The sequence below is a fragment of the Hoplias malabaricus genome, chromosome 5 (assembly GCF_029633855.1).
Source record: "Hoplias malabaricus isolate fHopMal1 chromosome 5, fHopMal1.hap1, whole genome shotgun sequence".
Classification (NCBI taxonomy): domain Eukaryota; kingdom Metazoa; phylum Chordata; class Actinopteri; order Characiformes; family Erythrinidae; genus Hoplias; species Hoplias malabaricus.
Genome location: NC_089804.1, coordinates 15442125 through 15460919, shown reverse-complemented (window position 1 = coordinate 15460919; position 18795 = coordinate 15442125). Strand labels below are relative to the sequence as shown.

General features: G+C 45.1%; 1 protein-coding gene across 1 annotated transcript in view; it reads left to right on the top strand.

Moving 5' to 3' along the window:
- Window positions 1-18795, top strand: part of magi3a (membrane associated guanylate kinase, WW and PDZ domain containing 3a) — a 207935-nt gene that overhangs the window by 111843 nt on the left and 77297 nt on the right. The window contains exon 2 of the mRNA XM_066671654.1: window positions 14128-14244. Coding sequence (XP_066527751.1) covers window positions 14128-14244 — 117 coding nt within the window. The remainder of the gene's footprint in view (window positions 1-14127; window positions 14245-18795) is intronic.

The window sequence follows — 18795 nt, the reverse complement described above, 5'->3', positions numbered from 1 at the left end:
TTACAGTGAGAGGTGAATATGAGGCCAGGATTCTGCAGAGTCTCATTGCAGGGTCCTACCCGAGCTCATATTTGATTACCTGACAGCTAAGCTTTGATGGATGGTTTGCTCTTCTCTTCTCTTCTCTTCTCTACCTCTTCTATTCTCTTTTCCAATTTCTCCTTCTCTCACCTCCTCTGCCCTCCTTTCTTCAATTTGGTCCATTTCTCTTCTCTTCTCTTCTCTTCTCTTCTCTTTTCTTCATGCCCCCCCCCCCACCTCTTATCTTCTCTTTTCCAATTTCTCTTTCTCTCACCTCTTCTCCCTCCTTTCTTCAATTTGGTCTATTCCTCTTCTTCTCTTCTATTCTCTTCTCGTTCCAACCCCACCCCCTCCCATCCCCTCTCATTTGTCCTGCTTTTCTTCTCTTTAGTCATCTACTGTCCTCTCCTGTCTTCTCATGTTTTCCCCGTTTGTCTCCTTCCCTACCCTCCATCCTTTCATTTCTTCTCATTGCCACTTCTCTCCTCTCCTCTCCTCTCCTCTCCCTCTGTTCTCGAGTATTGGGTCCTGTTGTATTAAGAGATACAGGTTCTGCTTCTGAACAGCTCCCCGTGTCCAGAAGTGTGGGTCAGTATGAAATGATGTTGGCCACTTTCACCCAGCTTTAACTACAGCCGTGTTTTCTTTCTCCCCACCAACTTCTTGCTTCTCTCTCTCTCTCTCCCCCCTCTCATGTCTCAGCTTGTTGAGATAGCTCTCGGCAGAGCTTAGCAGGAGCCCTACAGTAAAGGACAGCACTTCCATCAGAGCTCCGGGATCACAGGCAGCCTGCTTTGATATACCCCTCTCCCACCCCCACCTTCACTCCCTCTCAAACCCATCTTTCACTCTCTTCTCTCAGCGCCTACTGAGTGGCAGGGGAAGAGCACAGCATAACTTTTAAAAGCTCCTGCATGCATCCTAGTGTCCTGATAGAGCCTGAACACACACACACACACACACACACACACACACTCTCAAACTCACACCTGTGAACAGCATCACGCAGCCAGTCCGCCTACAAATAGGGAGGAAACCGGAGAGAACCCACACAGACACAGGGAGAACACACTAAACCCCTCACAAACAGTCAACAGAAGCAAGGACAGAACCCAGGAATCCGAGATCCTGAAGCTGGGTGGTAGCATCACCACTTTATTACGATTAAAATAAATATTATTACAAAATATTAATATATTATGGGATGTTTATGTTTTAACCATTTTTGATTCCACACACGTCTGGTGACAGGCAAATTGCAGCCTTTCACTAGCTGCACAATTACCAACTATTTAATCCTGATTTATGAGACCCTTGAAGTTTGAGGCAACAATAATGTAATTTCAGGTGCAGTGTGAAAAAAAATTCCTACCACTTGGAAGCTCCCAGCTTCATCTAGAGCTGTTCCGTATTTACACAGCTGTGGGAGGTAAATTTCTCTGACAGAAATCATTTTTGAGTGACCTATGAGTCTTCTATAAAAAGATCATCAAAAGGTTATTTTCATATTGACGAAGACCCTTAAAAAAGACCCTGTTTAAAACGCCTCTGCTTTCCTGCACAGAGGAACCCATGTAGTGGTTTGCCTGATCAAAATGACACATGGCTTAATATTTTAATGCTATGTGCCATGAAGGACCCACGCAGACACAGGGAGAACACACCACACTCCTCACAGACAGTCACCTGGAGGAAACCCACACAGACACAGAGAGAACACGCCACACTCCTCACAGACAATCACCCGGAGGAAACCCACGCAGACACAGGGAGGACACACCACACTCCTCACAGACAGTCACCCGGAGGAAACCCACGCAGACACAGAGAGAACACACCACACTCCTCACAGACAGTCACCCTGAGGAAACCCACACAGACACAGAGAGAACACGCCACACTCCTCACAGATAGTCACCCAGAGGAAACCCACGCAGACACAGAGAGAACACAGCACACTCCTCACAGACAGTCACCCAGAGGAAACCAATGCAGACACAGGGAGAACACACCACACTCCCCACAGACAGTCACCCGGAGGAAACCCACGCATTAAAATCATGTTGACATATAATAACAAAGCTAGTGTTTTCTCTGTAACTAGATATCCTCAGCTTCTAGGTTGAATGATACAAAGTACACTTTTCCCTCATTTAAGTCGCCACATGTTTTCTCCTCTGCTTTTTCATTAGGGCTTTGAAATTTTTCATTAGTTCTTGTTTGTTTTTAATTCTAATCAGTTCACTATATGCCACACGTACCACCAAATTAGCCACCAATCATGTGCCATTCCATTAAGGTCAATTTGGAAGATAGATTGCAAATAATGTGCCAATCTGTCTGGTATTTTGGTGGACACTAAGAATGACATAAGCATATTCCATGTGTAGTTGCCAGCCTTGCTTTGGACTGTCACTAGAGCATAGACCAGGCCATGGCATTGTGTCAGACACTAAAGACACATTGGACGGATGAATTGAGGTACTGCAACTGCTATTACGTCCCTTTTTTTCATGTTCTCCTTTCATCTCTCACTTTTCATTGTGTCAGGGGAGCACTTGTGAGTGTCATGAATTACAGAGAGGAAGGTAAGAGGGGCAGGTCGTCTTCTAACAAGGGAAAGGAAAAGGACTTCAAGACCTTATCCTGCGATGATGACTTGATGACAGGCTATAGGTTGTGTGTTTCTTTCAGATGAAAGTCACCTGCTTGTAGCTGATGCTGGTATGCTGCAGGCAGGGAAAAGTTCTTAGGGTTTTGGCCTTGTTCTCAAGCTCTAATCTCTGAAGCACTTCACTCAAGGTGTGCCCATGCCCTCGGGGCTTCATTGGCTGCTGTGTTCTGTGTTCTGAGGCTACAATAGAGATCAGAAAAAACGGCACCTTGTTCCTAGTTATCATAAAATCTGTGGATTTTTTATTGGATTGGTTTCTCCAAGGCTAACAGCAGAAAACACAGCCAGTGGTCAATACTACTAAGGCTAACGGCTGGCAGTCTCTTTCTTGGGCCTGGGTGGTCTGGTTTTAAAAAGCTTTTGAAAAGTGAGCAGAATGTAATGAAAGTTGACTTCATGGAGCTTAAAAGCAATGTCAAGAATTTGGAGAACCTTCAGCACGACCATCCAAAGAACTCTTTTTTTTATAGAGAATGATGTATGAATGAGAGTTACACTTATGTAGAGCTTCTCAACAGCCTTAGTGCCTTAAATTATTTGCTAAAGTAGGGAGTTTACAGCATCCCATAGGGTCCAGGATGCTCACCACGCATCAACTATTAAAAACATATTACTACTTTCTATTTCTTATTTATTAAATCATTTGCATACATTTACCTAGAAATTTTTTAATTTGTAGACCAAGAGGAATGCACTGGTAACACTGTACTGTAAGGCAGATTGCAGTTGTGGAGCTGGAGCTTTCCTCTTTGCTATTGCTTTTGTTAGCATGCTGCTCATTAAGTTTTTATGGATATTCTGTGGGCAGCATGGTGGCAGCAAGTAGTGTCGCAGTCACACAGCTCCACGGACCTGGAGGTTGTGGGTTCAATTCCCGCTCCGGGTGACTGTCTGTGAGGAGTGTGGTGTGTTCTCCCTGTGTCTGCGTGGGTTTCCTCCGGGTGACTGTCTGTGAGGAGTGTGGTGTGTTCTCTCTGTGTCTGCGTGGGTTTCCTCTGGGTGACTGTCTGTGAGTAGTGTGGTGTGTTCTCTCTGTTTCCGTGTGGGTTTCCTCCGAGTGACTGTCTGTGAGGAGTGTGGTGTGTTCTCCCTGTGTCTGCGTGGGTTTCCTCCGGGTGACTGTCTGTGAGGAGTGTGGTGTGTTCTCCCTGTGTCTGCGTGGGTTTCCTCTGGGTGACTGTCTGTGAGGAGTGTGGTGTGTTCTCTCTGTGTCTACGTGGGTTTCCTCTGGGTGACTGTCTGTGAGGAGTGTGGTGTGTTCTCTCTGTGTCCGTGTGGGTTTCCTCCGAGTGACTGTCTGTGAGGAGTGTGGTGTGTTCTCCCTGTGTCTGCGTGGGTTTCCTCCGGGTGACTGTCTGTGAGGAGTGTGGTGTGTTCTCCCTGTGTCTGCGTGGGTTTCCTCCGGGTGACTGTCTGTGAGGAGTGTGGTGTGTTCTCCCTGTGTCTGCGTGGGTTTCCTCCGAGTGACTGTCTGTGAGGAGTGTGGTGTGTTCTCCCTGTGTCTGCGTGGGTTTCCTCCGGGTGACTGTCTGTGAGGAGTGTGGTGTGTCCTCCCTGTGTCTGTGTGGGTTTCCTCCGAGTGACTGTCTGTGAGGAGTGTGGTGTGTTCTCCCTGTGTCTGCGTGGGTTTCCTCCGGGTGACTGTCTGTGAGGAGTGTGGTGTGTCCTCCCTGTGTCCGTGTGGGTTTCCTCCGAGTGACTGTCTGTGAGGAGTGTGGTGTGTTCTCCCTGTGTCTGCGTGGGTTTCCTCCGGGTGACTGTCTGTGAGGAGTGTGGTGTGTTCTCTCTGTGTCCGCGTGGGTTTCCTCCGTGTGCTCTGGTTTCCTCCCACAGTCCAAAAACACACGTTGGTAGGTGGATTGGTGACTCAAAAGTGTCCGTAGGAGTGAATGTGTGTGTTGCCCTGTGAAGGACTGTCGCCCCCTCCAGGGTCTGTTCCCGCCTTGCGCCCAATGATTCCAGGTAGGCTCTGGACCCACTCCGACCCTGAACTGGATAAGGGTTACAGATAATGGCTGGATGTGTGTACTGTGTAGTGTAGACTGCGGAAGACTGCTGATGTTGTTTTCCACTCCTAATGTTACTGATATCACTACTATTGCCCGCATCATCTATGTGTTTGGCTTGTACATTATAGGAAACACATTAAACCCTGGTTCCTCATCTTAACACATTTCCCCGTCTTAATGAAACATCTCTGACACGTTTTGATCAAATACCACCACGGTGCTGTGTTGCCCTGTTGTCCTCTCTTTTAAAAAGCCCTGTTCAGATTGACCGGTTTCAGCACCTTTAGCTATAAATGAAAATGAGCCACAGCTCAGTTCAGCGTGAGAGCCCAGGAGTGAGGTGTGAGAAGCAGAATCTCTGCTTTTTGCTTGGTTCTCTCTTCTCCATTTTTGTTTTTGTTGTATTTAAGTCCGTACATATTTCTCTATGGTTGATGTGTATGTTTTTCTCAGTTTAATCTCATATTAGCACTCTCATGTAAACATGGGTCCAGCAAAATCACCCAATTAATATACACATATTTTCATAATATGGCCTACTTTACATTTCTGTTTAATGTGATTGCGTGTGCAAATTCTGAATGGTAATCGCTGGCCCTCACTTTGTTTTAGCAAGCTGTATTTGAAAAAATACAATGTAGCAATGTAACAGAGTGAATCATAGCAACAGCTTGAGAGCAGCTGGACTTGGGCCTGGAAGGGAAAATTATAAGTGTTAAATGAGGACTGTGCATTAAAACCTTTGAGAAAATAGCACAGATAATAATATCTCACATTAAACTATTATTAATGCATTGAATTTGACAGCCCTTAAAGCCCTTTCTCAGACCAAACCTCTGTGTTAATCCTCGCAAGCCGCGTTTATAGCTTCGAAAAGAACCAGCGCTTGCAAAAAAAAATAAAGACAGAACCATCCTGAGGAACAGAAAGATGGACTTACTGCCCTCTCTGCCCTGCGTTGACCACTGCCCTGAGAAGATGAAGTGCTAATTACAGTCTGAGGCTGATAGCAAATGAGTTTTGAATAAAACTTCACGGACACGTATATAATTTCTGTCTGCTTCTTTGACGACTTTCCTGTTTCTATTCGTATCAGCTCGCGAGTCAAATGAGGCTGTCTTAATTAAAGTTTTCACCGGAGGGTTCCCTCGAGTGATGTTTACTTTACAGATTACTGAGCTCACGCACACAAGTCTAAATTCATCATTTCCATCCCCCCAACTTGCTCTTCTGCAGTTTCAGGAGACTGTGCTCCATTTCTAATTTACGAAACACGTCCAGCTGTCTACAGCCCATATTCAGGCTTTATTTGTTAAAAAATAAGTGTTGAATTATTTGCCAAATTTTTAAAGAGGATGCATATAAAAGAACGGTAATTGCACATCTGCCCACGGTGCTTATAGCTGTGTTCATTACATTGAGCTGCACGATGTCCACATTGGGTCATTTTCTTCAGGTGCTTTAGCCAAATTTCCATGGAGGATCTGAATGCAATAACCGTCAAAGCGTATCTGCCTGTGATTCTAATGAGTAGATTGCAGTGTCCGTAACACTGGGCTGCCCAGTGTCCCCCAACAGGCCGTTAATTAGCTCACCACAGGCTTTTTTTCTGCAAGCTGCTGTCATAAGATGGCCTCGTTAGACCCTGATTCTGGCTTATCTATGACATTTAAGCAGCCCTCTCTAATTGACGGAGGAGACGGGCGATCGCCCGTGGATACAGCATAGAGTTAGGGCCAACCAAGGGTCAGAGAACTGCATAAACAAAAGAGCATCCAAACCAATGAGTGAAGTCTCTAATTTAAGGTGTCGTAGTGCTGCATTTATTCCAGCAGCAGACACTACCAATATTCTACAAATATGCAAACAGAAAATGGCATAGAGCTTAGTTTGGGAATCAAGGCAACAAAATGAAAAGAGCCTCCTTGCTTCCTGCCAGGGCTTGTGTAGTTGTGTGGAAAAAGGAAATACCCATTTGAATCTAAATGGGTCATATAGGCCCAGTATATCAGATCCAAATTTAACCAAGGCCTATACCAGGGGTCCCCAGTTCCAACGCTTCTGACAGTATACTGTGCTCATTTTTGTGCTCAGTCTTATGTAGCACACGTGTGAAGAAGCTTCTTGTTTGCTGGTCTGGTGTGTAACATAGAGAACACTTAGCCTACCTGAAGGGCGGCACGGTGGCGCAGCAGGTGGTGTCGCAGTCACACAGCTACAGGGACCTGGGGGTTGTGGGTTCGAGTCCCGCTCCGGGTGACTGTCTGTGAGGAGTGTGGTGTGTTCTCCCTGTGTCTGCGTGGGTTTTCTCCGCGTGAGTGTCTGTGAGGAGTTGGTGTGTTCTCCCTGTGTCTGCGTGGGTTTCCTCCGGGTGAGTGTCTGTGAGGAGTGTGGTGTGTTCTCCCTGTGTCTGCGTGGGTTTCCTCCAGGTGACTGTCTGTGAGGAGTGTGGTGTGTTCTCCCTGTGTCTGCGTGAGTTTCCTCCGGGTGACTGTCTGTGAGGAGTGTGGTGTGTTCTCCCAGTGTCTGCGTGGGTTTCCTCCGGGTGACTGTCTTGTGAGGAGTGTGGTGTGTTCTCCCTGTGTCTGCGTGGGTTTCCTCCGGCTGCTCAGATTTCCCCCCACAGTCCAAAAATTCATGTTGGTGGATTGGCGACTCATAAAAGGTGTCCTAGGTGTGAGTGAATGTTTGTGTGTGTGTTGCCCTATGAAGGACTGGCGCCCCCTCCAGGTTGTGTTCCCGCCTTGCGCCCAATGATTCCAGGTAGGCTCTGGACCCATCGCGACCCTGAACTTGATAAGGGTTACAGATAATGGATGGATAACCTACCTGAAAACAAAGGTCTTTAAAATGAAGAGAACAAGGAACACCTGTGAGGTCTGTCACATGACCATACTTCGATACCTCACAGGTGCAGGATGTGGCAACGCAGGGAACACAGTTGAACAACACAAGGAGACAAAGCAAGACCAGGGCATAATGTGACACCTACTCATGTACCAGTAGGTAGCCATCAATGTATATGTTCATGAATGCTCACGAGTCAGAGCTTGCTGATGTCTTTCCGAATGTGTCTGAATGTGTGCCTCGGGCCATGTTCTCCGCATTGTTGCTTACAGTATGTGACATCTGCTGCCTTTGTGCTGTCTGCCTCAGTGGGCAGCAGTAATTGAAGATGTTTGAGAGCATGAAGATATGAAGGTGGAGGCCATTGTGGACAGATGACAGCGCCAGGGGCAAATGATTTTCAAGAAATGTTCACTGTCCACAGGTCCAGCCTACTGCAAGAATTTAGTTGAAGTTAATGGACAAAGGTTTGTTAAGTACAGATTTTTCAAGCTGTTTTATTCAAACAGTCTAAAAGTATGATTCGTTTATTTGTTGCTGTTCTGTCTCGGGATTGGTTTGATGAGTCACGTGATGTATGGCATAAGAAGAAATAGAGAGGGTATTTTTAAAAACCTGCTCAAAAGATAGGTCTGCATTTTGCTTTCATTTTTAATGCAGAGTGATCCAGCCCCTGAAACCGAACGCAGCATGTGCACTACCAAAGGTGAAAAGTGGAGTCAGGTGAGTGGAAGATTAATGACATGGGCAATACTATGACATCTGTATCAGCTCCTCCATCATACGGTCCAGGTGCTAGTGTGTGGCGATAACTGACCTCGGGCGACAGGCTGCAGTGTGAAGCTGCCGGCAATGAGTGAGAATAGCTCCGGCCTACACTTCCTATCCATCTGGTGTTGGAAGCTTGCTCTGGGTTTTTTTTTATTCTTAAGACTCTATTAAGTGGATGGATTTGACGCTTTACCTCCAGTCTGGGTGCTGAAGTGGAAATGCGCTGTTGAGTGAATAATGAAGGTTTTCTCTGAGTCACATTAGCACACAATGCTAATTCTGTTATTTAAAGCTAATTTCATTGGATACTTGTGTAGATTTAACTAGGATTAAGATATTAATTAGTTATTTTTGAAAATAATATTTTATTCTTTGCCATGTTTGCCATGTAGATGGCTATCGTAGGTAGGTCTCTGTAGGTAGTCTTGCTGCCACACAGTTCCAGGATCTCAGGGTCCTAGGTTCAGTCCCACCAGCTCACTGTTTATGAAGATTCTGGTTTGTTCTCTCCCTGTGTTAGAGTTGGTTTTCTCCGAGTGCGTCGAGTGTGAGTGTGGACTGACGTGTGAAATTGTGCACAAGTGCGCGCTTAACAAAATACATTCATTCATTCATTCAATATCTGTAACCCTTATCCAGTTCAGGGTCGCGGTGGGTCCAGAGCCTACCTGGAATCTTTGGGTGCAAGGCGGGAATACACCCTGGAGGGGGCGCCAGTCCTTCACAGGGCAACACAGACACAAAGATACACATTCACTCACACACTCACACCTACGAACACTTTTGAGTCGCCAATCCGCCTACCAATGTGTGTTTTTGGACTGTGGGAGGAAACCGGAGCACCTGGAGGAAACCCACTCAGACACAGGGAGAATACACCACACTCCTCACAGACAGTCACCCGGAGGAAACCCACACAGACACAGGGAGAACACACCACACTCCTCACAGACAGTCACCCGGAGGAAACCCACACAGACACAGGGAGAACACACCACACTCCTCACAGACAGTCACCCGGAGGAAACCCACGCGGACACAGGGAGAACACACCACACTCCTCACAGACAGTCACCCGGAGGAAACCCACGCAGACACAGGGAGAACACAACACACTCCTCACAGACAGTCACCCGGAGGAAACCCACGCGGACACAGGGAGAACACACCACACTCCTCGCAGACAGTCACCCGGAGGAAACCCACGCGGACACAGGGAGAACACACCACACTCCTCGCAGACAGTCACCCGGAGGAAACCCACGCGGACACAGGGAGAACACACCACACTCCTCGCAGACAGTCACCCGGAGGAAACCCACACAGACACAGGGAGAACACACCACACTCCTCACAGACAGTCACCCGGAGGAAACCCACACAGACACAGGGAGAACACACCACACTCCTCACAGACAGTCCCTGGAGCTGTGTGACTGCGACACCACCGTGCCGCACTTAACAAAATACACCAATAGCTTAATTTATATGGAGCCACACCATGTTTTATTGTGATAACTGTAGAGAAGTGTGACTGGTTGTTGACTCTTTGAAACGTATCATTATTACTCTGCCTGGTAACTACTAGAAATGATTTGGCAGCTACTATGAAGCAAAACGTGTGTTAAGCTGTTTTGAAGTCGTACCCCCTGAAGATTTACGGGGATAATAAAATAAAAAAAAAAAACATTTCCCTCTCCTCCCTCTTTTTTTTTGAGAACTGGACCCTGCTCAGCCTGGTAGACAGAGCTCCAGTGCCCAGAAGATGAGGCACAAAGGGAGGCATTGTGTGCCCTGCCTCCCACGGACAACCCGGCACTCTGGAGCTGAGCGCAGTTCCCTCGGGACGCGGGACAGTGCACTAACGCTACCTGACAGCCGAGCCACAAAGGCCGCCCTGTTCCACAAACACAGAGAGGGGCAGAGCCAGGCTCCGCCCACAAACTGCATCTGTGTTTGTGCGCTATCCAAATGCCTAATGCGTTTAAGCATGGTCTGTACATACCCTGCAGCTGAAGCGGGCCTTCCCACAGCTACCCACGCACTTATGTGTTTGTGTGTGGAAGACGGGGACACGTTTCCCATGTTTAGAGTGTGAAGCAAGGGAGGGGGAAGGCGTAATATTGGGAATGCCATCATTGTGTATGGTATTCTAGTATATCTAGCATGGTTCTTGATGAATGGAAGGCATGCAGGGCTTTTTTTTTTTCCTCCTGGGAACATGGTCCACATGCCTTCCTCTGTGCTCCCGATCCTTGATGAGGAACAGCTATTGTGGCCTGACCTAAATTCCTCCCATTCACTGTGCCTTTATACGAATGTCCAGAAAGTTGCACAATGTTGCTCTTGGACCCCGCCTCGGGCCTGGAGTGCATCAGAATACCATTCGTGAGTCAAATTGCACATTTCCTATGGCATTCCCAGTTTTCGGCGTGCTTGCGACAAGCCTGCTCCAGCCTCGGTTATTAATAAGAACAGCATGAAATCGCAGATAACGTATTCGCAGATAAGACGTGACACATGAAGAGCTTTCTCATCTCGTCCTTATTGATCCATCCCTCACTAACCATGTGGCCAGCCTCGCTGCATTACAGAAGAAGCCTGTCCCTCATACACAAGGCTTTTCACGAGCCGAGCGATAATGATTTCCAGGTGCGTGGTGACCGCACTGAGTGATGTCAGTGTAAGAGGAGACAGGAGGATATTGGCTTCTCTCCACTTTTTCCTGCCTCTTCCCCAAGAGATCCACAGAGAGAGAGAGAGAAAAAAGGCTGCGGATTGGAGCAGTGCTCCCTAGCGATCCTATCAAGCCATATTCAACTTAGTTCTGCTCCAAACACTGCAATGGAACAGTGCTGCCCTCATAAAAATGAGTTTAGAGGAAGCTTCCCCCACTCTGACACCACGGCATTTCTCTACGGCTGCCGTGTAGCAGTTTCAAGATGAGCAAGAGTAGGGCCGTTATTCATAAAGCATCTCCTCAGATCAGATTCCTCAATGTTTACACCACACTTTGTCTCTCAAGAGACTATTGTTCTTTGCTGAGGGAATTTTCCAGAGCACTACATTCTATGACTTCCTTCCAGAATAATTTTATTTTTTTTCCCCTGAATTCTTGCTTTTAAATACAGCTGAATAAATTCCTTACTGAGAACATAATGAGTATTAACGTCAATTATATACCCCAGGGTGTCCTCATTACAGAGTCCAACGCCAATTCCTCTGCTCTAACTCATCAACTTAACCTTGTATTTAAAGGTGCATGCCATCTAACAATTAATGATGCAGTGTAGTTCTCATGCAGTGCAGCAGTGTACCCCTACAAGCATTGGGAGTCCAACATACTAAAAGGATAATGAAATCTTGTGGACTGTACCCGCTGATGCAGAGGCTAATGAATAAAACTGTGGTATTGAGTTTACAGTACTAACGATACTATAAGCATTGTAGTTTCTATCTGGATATGACAGTTATATTTCCCCCCATTTTGTGTCTGCCCCAACAAATGCTAAAAGATTTGAAGTGACAATAAATTTTGCCTGTGAAGTTTCACGTCTAGTTCAAATTTGATGAACTTTGACACTCGAATGTGTGTTCCTAACCAATAGCGCCGCTGCTTGGTCATTGTGACTTCCGATGCAATGTCTGTGTCCTGTCTGAGCCAAAATGCAGGAAGTGCGAAATGTTGCAGTTTCAAAACAGTAGGGCCATGTTTTCATGCCGATGACAAAATATAACTCAGAGCAAAACTCTGATTTGGAAGATGTGGAACTGTTGAGCCAAAATGGAGGACTGTTTACAGCCCTTCTCACAGCCACGACCATTTCACCCGGTGTAGTGAAGTGCAAAAACCCAGTTTGACTGGGGCTTAAGAGTGAAGTTCAGTTCAGGGTCGCGGTGGGTCCAGAGCCTACCTGGAATCATTGGGCGCAAGGTGGGAATACACCCTGGAGGGGGCACCAGTTCTTCACATGGCTAAGAGTGAAGTATACAAGTTTATATCAGATGTAGCGATGGTCACATTTTTTATTTGTATGGCTACATGTGTTTTGTTGTCCCTCCCAGTAAAAATCCTTGGCTTGCTCAGTCGTAGTAGTCCTGCTTTGTTAAAGGGTCTGATGTTTGAAAATATACAAAAGACTGGACTGTATTGAATTCTGTTTGCAAGAGGGACCGGCGCTTAGCTTTATAATATGCCACTATAGATTTTCATATTAGTCACTGCCTGTTAAGGCTAATGCTATAATTGCTGCCAATAGTGGCATTAATGGGCAGACCTATTGAGAATCTCCTGAAAGCACTCCACGTTAGACAGAGATAGTCCCTAGGTCCCTAAATGAAGCTTGGAATAAGTCATATTTCTCTTTATTGGACCTGGGATCCGTAGAGAGCCTGGAACGCTAGAAGCAGAGCCCTGGTAGGCTCGTGTTAAACATTAACGGGAGAGTAATTAAAACTTTAACATTAAATCAGAACACGGGCCCCTTGAGAATGTTACAGGATCACATTAGTAAGCGCACCAGACAGCCAATAGAAGGAGGCTAATCAGTAGTCAGTGGGCCGTCCTTTGAATCCCCCATGGGGGTGGGAGGAGTCGGAGCTCTTCCAACAGCGACTTGTTTTGATTGTGTCTCTTTCTGAATGAGCTGGTGATAACACAACAAGGCTGTCTGGGTTTACTCTCTCTGGTGCCAGCTCCTTTTTACGAGGTTTCAAAAGCTAAAAACAAACAGTGAAATATGCCATTTGCAGAAGTTCCTCTCTCGGGGACTGTATCCAAGTATTCCAACTTACTGCGTGGGATGCGTGCAAATATTGACACTTAAACACTCTCCTGTCAGCTGTTACCGACTCCCCTGGTGCCGTAAAGCTACGTCATCTTTATTTTGAGTACAAGCTTTCATTCTGCACTGCTATAGGGCATGAACAGGGAATAACATTCTGATAAAACCAAGCATGGGAGCTCATCACTGAGGCAGCTGCAGGGCCTTAAACAATGCGTATTGATGCTACGGTGATGTGAGAAGTGCCTCCCTGACCACAGGAAGAAAGCGCATAAGACGTCAGCTCCAAAATGACCAACATCTGGAGACTCACTGATCCAAGAGGCAGCTCTTTCCTCCTCTGCTTCCTCTCTTTCATGGCAGGGAGACTCTCAGCCCTCATGTCCTTCTCCTTTCCCCACTGAGGACCCTTCCCAGGCTTCAATACTTCTGCGACCTGCACTTGAACCCTGCAGATGCAGTGCAGTGGGATCTGCATTGTTGCTAACTGTTTTAGCTGGAGTCAAGCCACTTAACATTTAGCTAAGAGAGTGACGCATGGCCTTTCTATAGGACTTTGGTCCTTCAGAACCGAGCCCCGAGTTGTCACTCATTGAGCTGGGCAGCTACAGTTTCTGGATGAGTTTCCCTTCTGTTAGGACGCAGGCAAATATTTATAACAGCAAAAATAGCTTTGCTAATTGTGTAGCCCACTCGGCTGGATGGGGTCATTTGTGTGTTGAAAATGACTAAGGTTATTGCAGTACGTAGACTCTCACCGCAGAGATGCATTTTAGTTGTACCTTGCACAAGCAAAACCCTCATGCTACAATAAGATCTTTAAGTCCTTGGGCAAGACTCCTAATGTTGCATTAGCCTGCTTCTGTAACAATTTTAGAAACCGATGATTTGTTGTGGATTACATTATGTTTTTGTTTGGTGTTTTTTTTTTTTTTTTTTACCCATCATCTGCTTTAATAATTTTGTGATAAGATGTAGCCACTTGGAAAATGAACACATGCTGTTATTTGTGGTTCTACAGGGAAGGTGTTGAACACGGACCTGCGCCACTACCTCAGCCTGCAGTTCCAAAAAGGCTCCCTGGACCACAAACTCCAGCAAGTGATAAGAGATAACCTGTACCTCCGTACCATCCCCTGTGAGTACCATTTCATACATTGACTGGGCTACCCAAAGTTCCTTCATTACAGTAGATCAGCTCTACACGCTTGGAGGACAGCACTATGCTCCTGGTTCTGCTATGTTGGCTCACAGATACCAAGGCTTATTTATTGATTATACAATTAACTCACGTACATATAGCATTTTTATTTTCACCTCCTGCTTTCTGAGTGCTCTCTTTCCCAGGTTATTTCACTCTCTCTAATGTGTGAGTGGCCCATGATGCTGCAGCACAGAGCTGTAAATCAGAGCTGAAGCTTCTTTGTTATTTCCTCCCTGCTGCTAGGCATCTTTAATCCCCGCCCTACTGCCTGTCCAAACCAGCTACCAGTGAAGAAGACTGATAACTTCTCCTCTATTTTCTCTTGTTCTCTCTCTTTGTCTCTCTCTCTCTCACACTCGTCCTCATCTCTCTTTGTCTCTCTCCCTGTAGCAACAAAAATAAGGATAGCCTCTTTCATTTCCAGAACTTTCCAATGCTGTTAGACACTTCTAATGGATGATGAGGTGTGCCTGCTGACATCGGAGTTCAGTTGTGTATACAGCTTGTATAATCTCCATAGATTGGGATGTTCTGAAGCAGCTGCAAATGAGATTAGGCTCACCCGTGCCAAGCATTTGCCTGAGGACAACAAGAGCCCCCCAGGGTTTGGCTATGGAGCAATGGAAGAAAACCACATTAATTGTGTTGAATGTGGTGCCTGTTTACACATTAAGTATGTGATACCAAAGTAAAGGGTTAACTAGAACCTAACTAACATTGAAGACAGAGTTTTCAGACGTCTCAAAGGCTTCGTTCGCACAGCACGCCGGGAAACATAACAGGTCAAATTTCTTAATTCACATCCTTGTCACTCATATATGGTGAAATAAAAATGGTGGAAATTAGTATTAAGGCTTTTGGAAGAAATCAAAACCGAGAAGAGCTTGTTTCTCAGTAGGTCTTTATCAGTTTTATATTTTTCATTTCTGTATAGAACTGCTTGAATGTGGATCATAGAAATATTAAACTCATTTTGTCGGCTCTCGTGTCCTCTTTGATAAGCCCATGTTTGCATAAGACCCCCTGCAAGGTCATGCTTAGAATGAAAGAAACATTCATTCATCCAGCCAATGGATAATCACTGACTTTTGGAATCAGTTCTACCGAGTCTTCTTTTATACTCTCAGAGAAAAACATTTGAAAGAAGAAAATGGGCTTTTTGTAAAACATCTCTTGTTTTTCCAGTCCTTTAATGGCCCCCGCCCCCATCCCCGCCCCCACCCGCAGTATTTGATTGAACATACAGACCTTCACCTCTGGCCAACTGAAGCATTGTTCTTTTGTGAATGCAGATTCTTCAGACTAATGCAGCATATACATCACATTCAAAGTACTAAAAGTTATAAAATATATATCGTTTTTTTTTTTCCGGGAAATGGGATTTGGGCCACTTTTGCCTGCTGTGTGAATGTAGCCAAAGTTACATTGCTCTGGCTTACACTAGCGTTGGTATATTAGCTTATTATAAACAGCTTCATTTACATAGGCACAGTGACTAAAACCTAATCTCTAAAGAAGCCACTTTTACAGTGGTATATAATATGCACACAAAAATGTGTTGCATCTTCCCATAGGAAATCAACAGGACTTGGGACTTGGCCAGGGCTTTTGCACACAACTGCATGTCTAGAAAATAAATTTCTGGTTCGAACTGTGAATGCTGAATAGTACCCTACTCTGAGATGTTTTGGTCTGCTTGCAGATCTGCACTGCATGTGACTGGCTCGGTGTGTGTGTGTGGGCTGAGCTCAAATCCCTGATGTTTTTATTTTTTCGCCCCTATCTTCATCCTTCAGCCACCCATCCTCATGACTCAAGGCTGACTCAGCGGTTTAGCGCAGCATGCGGCATGTCGGAGCTCTGAGATCACTCTCTGAAACATGCCCTGAAGATTAAAACACACATATGGCCTGACATTGCATCATGACCCTGCACTTCTACTGTACCTGTTCAAGCTCAGTTTTGCTTTGTTACACTTGTGATGTCAAACAGGTTGGTGCTCTGATATTTATCAGGCATAAGCCCAGCTCCATTCTGTGCTCTGCATTGGCTTATGTAGCACTGTATGTCCAAAAACAGCCAGGCACTTCTAATGAGTGATTTAAGCTACCAGTTTCTAACAAAAAACACTGAAGATGGGTCCCCAAGCCTAGTGCCAAACATGTGCAGAAGGGGTTTAAAGACCTACAGGTCTGGGCTACACTGTAAAAAATTTCTTGTAAATTTTACAATAAAATACTGGCAGCAGCGTTCCCAGGCATTTACTGTATTTTTACAGGAACACTACTGTATTTCAAATTTACAGCATATTACTGTAATGTAATAATACAATAATTTACTGTAAATACTGGGATTTACAGTAAAATACTGGCAGTAGATTTCCCAGGCATTTACCGTATTTTTACGGGAACACTGCTGTATTTCAAATTTACAGCATATTACTGTAATTGAGTATTACAATAAAAAACTGTAAACATAGTGTTTTATTATATAATGCTGTAGCAGACTTGCTGTAAATTTACAGCATTTTTTTTTACAGTGTATGTAATAGGGGAACTTCATTTTCTTGAGTAATTGAGCTCCACCCAATACCTTTGGGATGAGTTGGACTAGTGTTTGTGTTCCAGAACTAATCATCCAAGATCAGCATCAGACTTTACTAATGGTTTTAGTTGTTAAATCCCATCAAAGGTTCAACGCAATCGTTGGACATCTAGTGTTCCCCTTCCCAGAAAAGTATAAATTGTTTTTATTGCAGCAAATGGGGACAGACTCCTGATTAATCCCCTTAAATTCAGAAGAAACACTGCATCTCTAAGTGTTTACAAACAACTGGGCATTTTGTGACCGTGGTAGAGCTTGAAGTCAGCTGCAGAAGTGGCTTCACTCGTACTGGTTCAGTAGTATGCTACCTACTACCTATTTGTTAGCTGACACAATGATTAGTGTTCTCCTACAAGTTTGTTGAGCTAAAATAATGCCATGTTAGTAGCACTTAAAAAGAGTTAGTGTGGCTGGCTTCATACGGCACAGAGGAAGCAGGTCTCGGCTTGGTGGCATCATGTGATATGGGAAGACCTAGCTAGAGGGTGGAATTGGTAATGACTTTTAAAGCGGAGACTGAGTTAAAAGACAACAAAAAAGAGTCGAAAAGCAGGCAAGAGGAAGCAGGCTTCAGTCCCATCATATAATCCTCACAGCTCCGCCTGCGCCTCCGTCTCGATCCCGTCTCCCGGAGGCATTAATATCCGTTACAGAACGGCGGTAAGCTCCTTCGCTCTCATCCGCAGATAAAAAAAAAAGACAGATGCCAGAGATGAAAGGGGGGGGGGGGATCCCCCGGTGATCAGTCTTTGGGAATTGCTTTTACTCTGAAAGATTTAAGGATCTCCCTTTTTAAAAGCCCTGACCAGTTAATGAGGTGTCAGTGAAAATCGTCCCTCCTTTGATGTCTTGAACAAAAAGCCCTCGCTCTGTCTTAGGGCCGAGTAAAGATAGGGATTTGAATATAACTCCAAGGTGTCAAATACTTTAGGTCAGATTTATCTACAGCAGGGGTTTAAAACTGACCATGAGAGCTTCTGTGGCCAACAAGAAATTCTGACACGCCCAAGCATTTAAAACAAACACACACACACACACACACACACACACACACACACACACACACAAAACACAATGATCAACAGATTTCAGCAAGATTCTCAGAACTAAACCCAAAAATATATCTGAAAATGTTGTTTGTAGCCGCTAATGCGTGACAGACACATTCCATATGGTCAAAAAGATAAATGATGTACACTAAATTGTTCTGAAAATATATACATAATACGTAGATGTGTTATAGAAGTAATATATTTTTCCTGAGCAGTGAGCTCCACTCGTGGTAAAACTATGCTTGAGTAAAATAGAATGTTTGTAAAGCAGGGGCTTTTTCACTCCCTTCAATAACAAGATTTCAATATGAAAAAAATGTATCCTTTCAAAAACACAACGTACAAAAGTAAATTAAATATCCCCCTAGCACTGCTAGGCTGAGAGCCACAGATCAGCAAAGCTTTGGGACAAATGCTGGAGTTGAACCTAACAATGTGACTAAATCATCTTGAAAAAAAATGTGTTCTTCTCGCTAAAATGTGCCCAGTAAATGTTTTTTCAGCTCTGTTTCTGGAGTAGTACTGTCAGGCATAGTTTGTTTCTCCTTCCCCCATAACGCCTTATCCAATTAAGCTACCAAGGTAGCTGCAATTAGACGATTTTCAGACAAAAGTGTTTTCTACTGAGAGGAAAGACGTGTTGGAATGTGGCTGGCTGCTCCAAAGTTTGAGGTGCACTCTCCAGATACGGAAGGAAGGAGCTTTAGCAGCTAGGAACTTAGCACGTTAGCCCTTGTGTTAACTGTTTTGCTAATTGAAATACATTGCTAATTGTTTTTTTCCCCATTTTTCAATGCAGCATTTGGCTTCTGTTCATTGTTTTTTCCTC